Genomic DNA, 14,135 nt, shown 5'->3' on the forward strand with positions numbered 1-14,135 from the left:
TGAAGTCGATCACATTTTTTGTATCTCTTGCACAACATAAATTACTTTGATTTCAAACCTCAAAAATACCTGTGTATTTTAAAACTAGTATAATTTTTAAATATTATTATATTTTAAACTTACTTGATACTGTATTGTAGTGCAGCATATGCCCATTAAATAAATGTTTTAGCTCAGAGCATCACATGAGGATTGATTTGTTCATTTTTAATCCTAAATGTATCATTATAAATTAGTAAAATCCCGTTACAACAAATACCCATACAACGAAATATCCATTTCAACCAAATAAATTTCCAGTCCAAACATAATTACTATTACATTGCTAGAATTCTATTACAATGAAAAAAATTTGCGGTCCCTTGAAGTTTGTTGTAATGGGATTTCACTGTATGCCGCACTTTCCTGTATGTCAGTGTTTTTCAACCTTTTTCATGACACGACCCCCCTAGTATCAAAAAATATTTCGCGACCCCCCCCCCCCCCCCCGACCTTTTTTATTTTATGTATGTTAAAAATATTTAATCCATACAAAAGTTTTAGGCGTTTGCGTTATTAGGATTCGAATATAAATATATAATTAAGTACGTAAAACAGTACAGGTTCCGAGTGCTACCGACAGATGGCACTGGTAGTCCCCCGCGCGAAAGGTCCACAGGTTTCGAGACGTTTCGTTACGCTTCGAGATGATTCTCGCTAGAATGCGCAGGCCTATAAAAGGGGCGGTCGGCTACGGCAGTTGCAGTTGAGTGCATGAGCGCAAAGCAAGTGAAATCGGAAGCAAGACCGCGATACGTGAAAACGATTCGGAAGTGAAACTACGGTGTTATACGGACTGTGTGTAAGATATCAAACACTTGTTTTACGTATTTATTTGTGTTGTTTGTTTTCATTGAAAATGGATAAATTTCTGAAAAGATCATCAGAACTATCAACGTCTAGCGGGAGTAGTGGAATAAAGAAAAAACGTCTTTATGACGAGAATTATTTGAAATTTGGGTTTACTGTGATTGACAATAAACCGCAGTGCGTAATTTGCTTTGAAATTTTGTCAAGAGAAAGCATGAAGCCATCGAAGTTGGTACGCCACCTAAACACAAAACATCCTAATGAAAAAAATAAACCCGTGGAATTTTTTGAGCGAAAATTAAAAGCTCTTGAACATCAAAAAACTGCTATAGGACAAATGTCCAACCTAAATGAGAAAGCGTTGCTTGCTAGTTATCGAGTAGCTTTTCGTGTGGCTAAAGCAGGAAAACCTCACACTATCGCCGAAAATTTGATTTTACCAGCGGCTTTAGATATAGCAGAGATTATGTTTGGCAAGCAAGAGATCGAAAAGCTCAAAAGTATACCTCTCTCTGACAATACTATTCAACGCCGGATAAGCAATATGGCGACTGATGTTCGTGATCAAGTCATAGAAAAAATAAAGAAAAGTTCTTTTGTGTCCTTGCAATTTGATGAATCAACGGATATTGCGGGTTGTGCGCAGTTTGTAGCTTTTGTGCGTTTTGAATCCAATGAAAAATTAATTGAAGAAATACTATTTTGCAAGACACTTCCCACAAATGCTACAGGTCAATGCTTGCATGACATATTCATTGAAGCTACGCAAGATATGAATATCGATTGGGCACAAAAATGCATTGCTATTTGTAGTGACGGAGCAAAAGCCATGACTGGTGCGAAGAGTGGATTTATTGCTAGACTGAAAGAACAGATGCCAAACGCTTGTTGGATGCACTGCTTTCTCCATCGCCAAGCTCTTGCAGCCAAAACCTTGCCACAAGAATACAGTCAAGTTCTACATATTATTATTAGTATTGTAAATTCTATTAAAGGAAAAGCGTTGCAGACTCGATTGTTTCGACTCATTTGTGATGATATGGGGGCTCTCCACCGAAATTTGCTTTACCATACAGAGGTTAGGTGGTTATCGAAAGGCAAAGTACTGACCAGAGTTATGGAACTTCGCGCTGAACTATTAGTATATTTACAGCAAGCCAAGTCACATTACTCTGAATTCATTTCTGACCCGGAATTCCTTTTGAAACTGGCTTTTCTTTCGGACTTATTTGAGCATTTAAATAACTTGAATAAAAGTCTTCAAGGGCGGGATGAAAATGTCATTACAGCAAAAGACAAACTCCATGCCTTTATCAAAAAAATTGAATTCTGGTCATCATCTATAAATCAAAACAACTTTGATTCATTTTCGTCGACACAGTCTTTCATTGAAGAAGTCGGAAGCGAGATAAACATCAATTCATATATATCTGGTATGAAAATGGTGTTAGATAATTTGAAGAAAGAATTATGTCATTACTTCTCAGTGCAAGAGATATCGGATAGCACTGGGCAAAGATGGATCTTAAATCCGTTTTTAAATGCAGCTATAAATGAGGCGAATTTAGCAACTAAGCTCAAAGAGAATCTGCTAGAATTATCTGCCGATGGGATGTTACAATTGGAATTCAAGTCTGAAAATTTGGATACCTTTTGGTTAAAAAGAAAAACAGAATACCCAGAATTAACAAACGAGGCTTTGAAGTGTTTGATTCCATTTGCTACCTCGTACTTGTGCGAGTTGACATTTTCATCAATGGCCCAAATAAAAAGTAAACTAAGGAATCGCTTAAATTTGGAAAACGATTTAATACTTAATGTTGCAAAAACGGATCCACGATGGGAGAAATTGATTGAACAAAATCAAGCGCAACCTTCACATTAAAATGAACGAGTACTCGAAGATTTTATTTTTTGGTAATGTGTGATATGTGTAGTATGTTAATGTGTAATGTGTATAAATAACATAACGAGTATCATTTTGTAAACTTTTTTCTTAATATATCTACCTTTTTAAAATTTATTGATTTTTTACTGAGTTCTCGCGACTTTTTTCTTAATATATCTACCTTTTTAAAATTTATTGATTTTTTACTGAGTTCTCGCGACCCCCCTACAAAGGCTTCGCGACCCCCTGGGGGGTCGCGACCCACAGGTTGAAAAACACTGCTGTATGTTATCCGCGGCTGCGTATAATCCGCAGATCCTAAAATCGGCTTGAACAAAAAAAAAAAAACTATTTGTATAATCCGCGGATAATGCGATGCAAATAAATTAATTTTTGATGTAATATACACTTTTAGCTACTAAATTAAAAACATAAAAAAGATATAACTTTTAAGGTATATTCAAAATTAATATAAAAAATAATGATTTGTTCTCAAAATGTCATTATAGTATGCTAATTACTTGAAGACAAAGAGTCAAGAAAGGAGCAAATGGTCTAATCTTGTGCAAATGAATGCTTCTGCCTTTACTGTATGTTTATTTTACATGGCCTGAATTGCGTAAGAACATTCAATCTAGGTAAAATAAACAACATACAGGCAGTGTAACGGTCTCGGCGAATCCTGCTGTAAATATTGAGGTTCAATCAGGGCCGGATTTAGGGGAGGGCAGGCAGGGCTACTGCCCCGGGGCCTCCACAATAAAGGGGCCCCCACAATAAAATTTTTACAAAATATCCTAACTTTCATGGGTCGAAAATATTGTATATATACATATATATCAAAATATTCGGATATATATCAAAGTATCGGATATTTTCGAAAATATGATCTTTTCGAACCCTGATTAGGGGCCTCAACTCCTTCGTTGCCCCGGGGCCTCCACACTTCCAAATCCGGCCCAGGGTTCAATGCATTGGTGTTGAGGGGGGAAAAAAGCACAGATAATCCGTGGTAGCGTATAATCCTCACCCTATTAATTTTAGATTTTTTAACAGATAATCTGTGGATTATATTCAGGAAAATACGGTATATGTCTACTGTCTAAGTAGTGTTATTGAATTTGTTCATTAGTAAGTAGGGTGAGTATAATCCTCACCCTATTAATTTTAGATTTTTTAACAGATAATCTGTGGATTATATTCAGGAAAATACGGTATATGTCTACTGTCTAAGTAGTGTTATTGAATTTGTTCATTAGAATTTTTCTCACTAGGTTACTCACAGGGAAACCGGTGAAGTAATGGTCATGAAAGAGCTTCATCGTGTTGATGAAGAGGCTCAAAAGAATTTCTTGAAAGAAGTTGCAGTTCTTCGTTCTCTATGTCATGAGAATGTTCTCCACTTTATAGGTGTTTTGTACAAAGACAAAAGATTGCACTTAGTCACAGAGTACATCAGTGGTGGTACTCTAAGAGAAATTATTCATGATCTTTCACTGTCACTACCATGGGAACAAAGAGTTAGTTTTGCTAGAGATATAGCCTCAGGAATGGTAAGTAATCAATGCAAAAAATAACTGCAATAAATATTGTGCTCTGTAATTATGTGACAAAATTGCAATGCTGTATTTGTAGCCAATTTTTGACATGTAAAGTTTTTAATTTACTTATCAAGCCATCAGTTTTGCTAGTAATATTTTTATAGGGGAGATTTGTACTTCAAAGCACTTTTTTAGTTTTTCAGCTGTATTACTTAAAAAACTATTTTGAAGATTTTGTCTCTTTTGCCAACATTTCATATAAGCGTAAGACAGTTAAATTTATGATTCCAGAAAGGGCATAAGTCCTACATCAATAGGACTCGCTCTTCAATATTCACTCATTCAACTGTAGTAGGAGTGAATATTTTATGTTAATTTTTATGTGTAGTAATATTGCATTACAAGAGCTGGGTACTTTGCTATAAGGTATTGTTCGTAAGCAGGGTATTTTCAAGAATGTTACCCTGAAGAAGCAAAATAACATTAATTAAACTTTTTCTCTTTAAACTGTGCATACAAAAAGAGTAAAATTGTTTTCCCAAAATATAAAAAAATATCTAATTCAAGGAAACTTAAGGGGAGGGGGAGAGGAGAGAATAAAATCTTTTAAAATGGTTTTAGTTTACCTAAAATTATCTATTTTATATGTCATTATCATTGAAAAAGGAGGATCCCCCTAGTTTCATGACTTTCACTGTTTTAAGTAGCATGTAGGCTTTTCATGATGGAAACATTACATTCGTTTTGACTACATCAAATTGGGTATTTTGAGGTACAAGGGTATGATTGGGTAAGAGCTTAAACATTAGTAGTCATTCATTCACCTTCAACTCATAGGTCCCCTCACCATTTTAATTTTCAGACGTGTTAAAGCAAATATCCCTTTTAAAACAGGAATACGTATTTAATCTATGTCTCCCCCCCCCCTCAATTTCAAAGAATCACCATATAGAACAAATAGAAACTTAAAATCTTCCAGAATGTTGGCAGTTCATCCCAATATGACATTCGGAGATCGGTTTGTATTTAGCCTGTTAACAGACATTGATTGAAAGTTTTAATTAAAGCTGCAAAAACTTTTTCGAAATCAATTTTACTTAAATAGCTTTGAGTTAAGCATTGAGAATTTTAGTGTTATTTTTTGCTCCTGCTGCATAAAACTCTGTTCTCCTTTATCAAGATACATTTATTACTCTATTTAACTACATTGCTGTATTGCTTTATTTAAATTATGTCTAAAATTTTACTATTCTTAGGGTAAGTACCTAATTATGAAAGAAAATATTTCACTCAGTTATGTGATCCAGTATATATAGGTACAAAAGTTGTATGAAGTAGTCATAAAGTAAAAATGTTATACATATTGTTTGAGGTAACTTTTGCATTAGTACAGACATTTTATTTCTTTGTTGATTAATCTTTTGCTAAAATTTTTAGCAACTCTACTGCAAAGCTATACTAAATTAATTCTGATTATGTTTTACTGTATGGTCAGTTAATTAACTTTTAAGAATTAAACCTTGAGGGGAAAAATCATATAAATTAATGTGTCTAAAACTGTTCAGTAGTTCTTTATTTAGTGTAAATATTTTTTTCCCCTTATTTTGTTTCAAATTACTTTAATTATTTCATTGTGAGTTCTGCATTTAAAAAAAATTCTATTGCATATATTTTAGGCGTATCTACATTCCATGAATATTATACACAGAGATTTGAACTCAAATAATTGTCTGATTAAAGAGGTAGGTATAATATTTATAAAATACTATGCATCATAGTTTTAATATTTTTGTTTCTGTAATATCAGTTTGAAAACTACTATCAAGATTTGCACTAGAATGCGGAATTGAGCAATTTCTGCACATTTTTCTTAAATTCCTGCTGTTCACCAATTAGCTGACACTGTTAGGAACTTCACTTAAAAGTTTCATAAATGACAGTTTTTTTTTTTTTTTTTTGCATTTTGCTTTATGAAGTAAGTTTTTTTTTAATTATCATTAAAAAAAAAGTTTTTTATTTTTGATAAAAACAAGTATTTCAATGTTCCTTACTTGTAATGTTTTTGTCTAATGTAAAAGCATATTACTTAAAAGATCCAAGTTGAAAATTTTTGTATAAAACTCAAAAAGTTGGGAATGAAAGAAAAGAGGTAGTGAGGGTTGTAGATTTTTTTTTAAAAAGGCATGAGGGATGAATGCATATACATAGCTCTGGATCATTAATTTTTAGGACAAGACTGCTGTTGTTGCTGATTTTGGACTGGCACGGATAATTTCGGATCATGGTGTTCATCATTCCAGTAGGAGGTATGGAAAGCGCACCACCCCGAAGAAATTTGAGCGGAAAAAAAGATACACTGTTGTTGGAAATCCATATTGGATGGCTCCAGAAATGATGAAAGGGAAAAAATACGATGAAAAAGTTGATATATTTTCTTTTGGCATTGTGCTTTGTGAAGTAAGTGTTATTAGTTATTTTAAAAATATATTTTAAAAATGCTACTCTTTACAGCAAGTGAAAATTGGGAAGTTGCGTGAATTTTGGAAAAGTAGAGCATTCATTATCCAAATTCAAATATTACTCGACCAAAACATTAGTTGATGTAAAATGTTCCATTCAGTGAATTCTAAATTGTATACCATAGAAACTTTGCTATTGACCTTGTCGAGTTTGTTTATTCAAATATGTTTTATTTGTAAGATATTTTTTGCAAACTATTTCCCGTTATTTATTGTATTTTTATTTCTTAACACTTATGTTTGATTTTGAGTAAGTAGATTGACTGTTGAGAGAAGGCTGGTTTGTTGTAGGACATTGAGATTCTTTTTTTTCATCATGATATGCAGAAAAGCAAAATTTGGGAATTGAAAAAGTTTGGGGAAGCTATTTAATCAGTAACTATTTATTACTTTGTAGAATTAAACTTTATTATTTTAGTTTTTCTTTAGAAGGGAAATTAAAATTATATTGTATGAAACTTTACTAATAATAAAGCTGAAAGTCTCTCTGTCCGGAGGATGTCTGGATGTCTGTGACGCACATAGCGCCTAGGCCGATTTTCATGAAATTTGGCACAAAGTTAGTATGTAGCATGGGGGTGTGCACCTCAAAGCGATTTTTCAAAAATTCGATGGGGTTCTTTTTCTATTCAAATTTTAAGAAAAAAAAAATCATAAGATGGACCAGTAAATTACGAAATTATCATAACGTGGAACCGTAACATGGGCACAAACCAATTGGAGAGATACGAAATTATCATAACGATTATCATAACGTAAGATTGGCACAAGCCAATTGGCGAGAAAATTTACCATACATTATTTGTAAATATACAGGTGAACCAAAAGACCTTTTGATTTTTCTATTACGGGCGAACCCGTTCGGATACCACTAGTAGAAAATAAATTTGAAAACCTACTTGAAAGTTGATTGAATGAATGTCCCAGTTTGCTTACAATTTGGCTGATAGAGGTGTTACCCCCCCCCCCCCAAAAAAAATCAAGGTTTTGTAAAAATTGCACTAAAATAGTTTCTGATTTACTCAGAGTTTATTGATTTAAATTAGCTTGATTTAAATCATGATTTAAATCTAGTGATTAAAAAATCATTGATTTAAATCAATTGATTTGAATCAAGTGATTTTTTTTAACAAAATCATTAATTAAAATCAGTTGATTTTATTTTTACAAACTAATTTTCCATTTTTAGAATGTATTGCTCTAAATTTAACTACAGTTTACTTCAACAGGCAAAACTACATGGATCCCTCTTTCTGTGTGTGTAACAGATTTTCACTCTGGCAATATTGCTTTTACTTCGAAATCACAGTTCAGAACAATATAAAAATTTGCAATTTTTCTTATACACCTTGACAAATATAGTTAAGAAAAATAATTGTTCAACATATTATTTTACACTAAAAACGTACATGATGATGCAAACCTTATCTTTAAGCAAAGCATTAAACAAAATCACATCTTATCGAAGCATTATTACCCATTTATAAATTTTTAAAAAATCATTTATAGTTAGAGAACTTATTTGAATTTTAAAATTAAGATAATGGATTCATCTATTGTATAAAATATATTATGTTTATAAATGTAAAGTAATTAATATCTAGAAACTTTTGAAGATTGAAAAAAATAAATAAAAAATCTGATTTAAATTTTTAAAATCCAACTTTTTTTGATTAAAAAAAGAATTATGAACCCTGAATTCAATGCAGTTTGTCAAATGTGTAAATATCATGCATGTCCTTTTTAAGCAAGAATAAATTAGAAATAATTGTAATGAGATATTCATGGTATCAATTAAACTTTATGCATAACAAGGTGAAAAGTTAATGCCTATTCATTAGCATTTGACACAGAGACAAAGAATTCAAATTGTTGTTTATCTTTACTACTTTTAAAGTACAACACATAGGGTAAATGACTAGTTCTGAGCACCCAGCCAGTAATGAGCAAGTTTGTCTTGTATTGTCGAATTTGTAATTGATATTCTAGGAACACCATTAGTGGAATGCTTGCATTGAATTTTTAGGGGTATTTTTTGTTCTGGGAGAAGTTCTCATTCTTGGGGGACTCCATGATATTTGGGGGTGCACCCCCTGTTCTTAATTATCCTGTGTAAAATTTAGAAACATCAGCATAAGTTTTGTCTTTTTTCACTCTCAATAATTGAATAGTCCGATTTTGTAAAAGTGTAATGTAAGTAAAGTGTAATGTAAAGTGTACAGTGGACTCCCGCTACAACACGATCTGACTTACGCGAAATGGCTATAACGGGAGTTTTTCAGGTGCAACTAATTTTAGAGCTAAAGCGAATTTCTCGCTCTCAACACGAAAATATTTGGAAAGGAATCATGATGCTAAGTTTTGGCTTTGTTATTGACTACTAAACATTATTTGTGAATGTACTTTCATCCTTTCAGCATCACTGACATTCTTCATTTATTTATTCTAAATATGAAAGGTGATGAAATGTTGTGGTACTTAGGCACGCTGTTTCATCTAAAACTTGAAAATGGAAACAAAAAGCGAAAGTTTGCGAGAATTTAAGAAATGGTAAAGATTTTTTATATGCTTGAACAACTAGAAATTGGGTCCAAGGTAGCACGACAATTAGGTGCGGGAGAATCTTTCATACGTATTATTAAGTCAAGAGAAGGCAATCCGTATAAGTCCAGGGGGTTGCAGAGGGTTGTTACCATAGATGTAAATGTTATAAAAGTAAATGCAAAGCTACTGTGTTCAAAAAATATATTAGAATAACAATCTGCGTAGGATAAATCATCATCTTCAATTTTAAAGTTACAAATGTAACTTATTGTACCTACTTTATAGTATCTTTACAGTGCGGTGCTTTATTATTACTATATACTGTGCGTGCTCTCTTGTTTTATTTTTATGTCTCTCTTTCCCATTAATCATTGATTTTGTGCATTGTAACAGTATTTTATGTTGAATAATGCAAATTTTTTGAAAATATAGTAAAAGTTCAGCTCTTTATGTAAGAAACAGTAATATACAGTTAAAAAATCATCAAAAACAGTTTAAAAGGTGTTTAAATGTCTAAAATGATTCCGTATGTCAATAAATAAATCATATACATAACATTTTTCCACAACGCGAAATTTCGACTTATGCGAGGAGTCTTGCAACGCATCCCTCCCGTAAGTCGGGATCCTACTGTATTTGTAAGTGTTTGTGAAATTATTTATTTAATTGGAAAGGAATCTGTCTTAAATTTTATGAATGATGCTCTACATTTTATTTATTTCTTTTAACTTATACATGTGTATAATCATGCCACTACATAAGCTTTATTCCCCATAGATTATTGGGAGGGTCTTAGCTGATCCTGACTACCTTCCTAGAAGTCATGATTTTGGATTAAACACTGTAGTTTTTAAGGAAAAGTTTTGTGCTACTTGTCCAGAAACATTTTACAACATTGCCTTTTTATGCTGTGATCTAGATCCTGAAAAGCGGTATGTTTTTCCCCTCTGTAATTTTTTTATCCAATACTTGTTGTTGCTATTATTGTCTTTAACCATTTTAATTTGCAAAATCTATTTTAAAATGACTTACTATCAAAGAGATAAGTCGCGCCGTCATGTACTCCAAACTTTTAAGAATTTTTTTTTTCCAAATATGCCGCACCAGAATAAAAGCCGCATTAGCTTTGACAGAAATTAATTTTTTTACACTCCTGTATATCGGTGTTGTATAATTAACTCACTCATTTGAAACAATAGCGTTATTCTAACACATTCATGACAAAAATATACCTTTTGATTTTAAGCCTTTTACTTTTTAGTGAAAAAAAAGGTTACTCCTGGAAAGTTAACTATTGTCTTTATATGGTGTTAAAAGTGAATAACCCAAACCGTGCATTTTCTAAATTGTTATTTTTAAGTGCAATGTCCAGGTTACTTTGAAGTGAGAAAAACATGTTACAACTTTGGGTCACCCACTTCCAAAAGTAAAGCTTATTTCAACAGTTTTCACTGTTTCTAATCATGATGCGGTTTTATAATTTTAAGAACTTTTGTTTGAGTTTAAACATCAGAAGAAGAGATAAAAAAATTATGAACAATCCTACAGGTATTATACAAGAACTAAATAAGAGGACCTGTGAACCACCTTGAAAATTTGAAGAAAATTTGTTTCTCTTATTATTATTATTATTATTATTATTATTAAGTTTATCTGCTTCGACTGAACCTTTTTTGGCTGATTTCAAACTGTCTGGAAAAAGCAAGTTCCCTTAAAATGTGTCCAGAATTTTATAGATACTGTGGGCAAAAGTTAAAAAATATACCATTGTCTAGAGCAATGTTTTTCAACCTGTGGTCCTCGGACCACCAGTGGTCCGCAAACAATTTTCATATGGTCCGTGAACAGCTAGACAAAATTAATCTAAATCATTTTTATAGTTGTAATTAATTTTATTAAAGAAAACTTTTGGATTTATTTCATTTCATCTTAAATTTCATTGTTGTGAAAGAAAAAAAAACTGTGGCTAATCCAGCAGAAGGGTTGCTGCCCCCCCCCCCCCAAACCAAAGACCCTGATCCCCAACGTCCTTAAAGATTATCTAATACTTTGGTTTTATACTCCAATTCTTACAAATATCCGCAGAAGAGGGACTTTGTATCCTGCTGCTTTCTTTAACGTCATCAAATATGGCCTGGAATTGTGTTTTTGGGACTTAATTTGAAAAAAAAAAATTCTGGGTACAAGTCCAAAACCCCATCATGTTTTCTAACTTCATCATAAGTATTCTGCTATTAGTAGTGTTCATGCTTCAGGGAAAAAGGGTAGAGTGCTGGTCTTCGAAAAGGGTACTGTTTATTATAAAAAAGGCATTACCTCAATGCGGTTGCCTCCCCCCCCCCCCCCCCCCCACCAAAAGCGGAGAAAAATAACAGTTAAAACACCTTGAAAAAATTCAAACTGTAGTCTGCACCATAAGCCCCCTCTTCCTCGATGGCCACTCCTGACTTCAGAATTAAATAACGTGATTTTATCCAGAAAATGCATCTGTTTTTAGAAAAGGGTTCGCTTGATCCTCAAATGCCAACTTAGCACATTTGCTCCACTCTAAGGAGCATTTAGCTTTTTGGGTGTTTTTCAATATCCTTTTGGGTCACAATTTTGACTACTTATTCCATAAAATAAACACTCTAGGCATTAGGGTGTGTCAGAAAAAAAATTTAACTTTGACTTGCACATTTAAGCAATGTATTTGCACCTGGAGAAATTCATTTCTAATAATATTTTTGAAACATATTAAGGTTTTGCTACTGGAAAACGAGTTAGGAGGTTTGAAAAAAAGGCACAAATTGGCAAAATTATTGTTCTAAAACCATACAAATGCTTCTTTTTAACTCTCTTTTCACATATCTTTACGATTAACTACATTCCTTTACAGTTTTTAATGCATGAATAAACCATACATTTTCTTGAAATTAACCAAAAATCGATCTTTTTCCCATTTTTTGTACATTGCAATATTTTGCCTTTTCTAGTCCAGTATGGTGACCATGTTAAAAGATGAAAGATACCTTGATTCACTTCAATGAAACTTGGAGACATTAAGGCGATAATAATATTTTTATGATCTCTCAGCCTCTGCTGAAACAAAATCCTGTATTTGTCACTAAAAAACATTATTTCTATCATGTGTGGATTCACTTAGGATTCGGAAGAGTACCAAGTGGTGTTTTGTAGTAAAAAGGTTGAGAACCACTGGTTCAATGGATTATAATCATTAAAGCCACATGGGAAATATATTGCTAAGGAAAGAGGTTTGGTATACTTGAGCACTGATGGCGTCAGCCCAATCAGGAATAATTTATGTTCGCAGCACTTTTGGGGCGATTAAAATACTTAATACAGTGAAACTTCAGTAACCCGACACGCAGATAACTCGACTACCTTGGTAACTCAACATTTATTTTTCTTATGGTTTGCCCGATCCTAATTTCAATATGCAAAAACCTCTCTAACTTGACAGATTTGCAGGAACCCCTATAAGTTGATATCAAATTGCTATTCTAGTCCAATTTTTTTCATTTCTTTTCAAAAATTATTGATTTATTCCTCACGAGTTATGCAAATGATATTGGTGATTTTGCTATGTACTTTTCAAAAGAGAAAAGTAAACGAAAGTCCATTTTCTGGAACTAATTTTCGTAATGTGAATGTTAAGCATTAGTAAGTGAGGGATGCAGGAACTCTTTAGGAACTGAAATTGTGAACCTCAGTGAGTTGACATCCACTTAAGTCAGCATGTTTTCATGTCCCCTTGGGGTGTCGAGTTATCAAGGTTTCACTGTAATTAATTAAATAACGTTTTGTGCAAAAAAAAAAATAATAATAATTGCATTTAGGAGATCATGTTTGATAAGCCAGCACAAAAATTTGGAAAATTTAGGATGCTGTAACTGTCTAATATTTGATTTATTTTTGACTTTATTAAAATTTTGTTTTTAACAATATTTATAAGATGCTTTAAGCGTTCTTTCATGCTTTTTTCTTCTATTTTTATGGGAAAGCAGGCTGAAAATAGGTTTTTGTAGTTATTTTTTCCTTTTTCTAAAACTAATATTATTTTGTAGACCTCCATTTGAGCAACTTCAGCCATGGTTCCAAGGGATGGTGATTCATTATGCAGTAGGTGCAGCTCTTCCTGCAGAAATGGTGAATGAAATTCACAACTATCGAAATAGGAGTCCTCCTTCCACTTCTTCCGATTCTACACCTGAAGCTCTGGTCCATAGTACTACCTGTCCAACCCTTCATACTATCAGCAAACATGAAGATGATGACACTTTTGAAACTTGTGGCACTATAACCTATCATATGTAGAGATAGGGTAAGTATAAGATAAATTCTAGCAATTTCTACAGAAATGCTATATTGAATTATTTTCTTCAAAACATAATTTGTTAAATAATTGATAAAACGTAAAACTTTAAAAAAAAATAATAATTATGCATGCTGTTTTATTTTTAAAGTTAAGTCTGACTAATATTATGACCAGTTTATAATTGTGTTTCAGCTCAAGTGTTGAGAATATAGTGAGATATTTATTTGAGTTAATCACTTAAAAGCAGTGTGATATTTTAATATTGTATTGTTATCTTTCCTTTTCAGTGCATTTTTACAGGGTGACAAGAAATAGCTTGGACACACGTGATACGTTATAGTTTTAATGCTAAGGAAAATATTACAACCAAACTACAAAATAAATATTGTTACAAGTTCTGTGAATAGTAATTATTTTTGTGATTAATTTGTCTTAATCTAGCTAAATTTGGCGTTTATTAATTTATCTTTTATCCA

The 14,135-nt window shown here is 32.5% G+C and overlaps 1 protein-coding gene across 1 annotated transcript in view; it reads left to right on the forward strand.

Annotated features, from left to right (window-relative positions):
- The window catches only part of LOC129227393 (LIM domain kinase 1-like), a 32,979-nt gene extending 19,321 nt beyond the window's left edge, over window positions 1–13,658 (forward strand). Inside the window, exons 10-14 of the mRNA XM_054861943.1 lie at window positions 4,012–4,290; window positions 5,955–6,020; window positions 6,508–6,735; window positions 10,119–10,273; window positions 13,409–13,658. Coding sequence (XP_054717918.1) covers window positions 4,012–4,290; window positions 5,955–6,020; window positions 6,508–6,735; window positions 10,119–10,273; window positions 13,409–13,658 — 978 coding nt within the window. The remainder of the gene's footprint in view (window positions 1–4,011; window positions 4,291–5,954; window positions 6,021–6,507; window positions 6,736–10,118; window positions 10,274–13,408) is intronic.
- Window positions 13,659–14,135: the final 477 nt, after the last annotated feature.

Source organism: Uloborus diversus, chromosome 8 (genome assembly GCF_026930045.1).
Source record: "Uloborus diversus isolate 005 chromosome 8, Udiv.v.3.1, whole genome shotgun sequence".
In the NCBI taxonomy this organism is placed as follows: Eukaryota; Metazoa; Arthropoda; class Arachnida; order Araneae; family Uloboridae; genus Uloborus; species Uloborus diversus.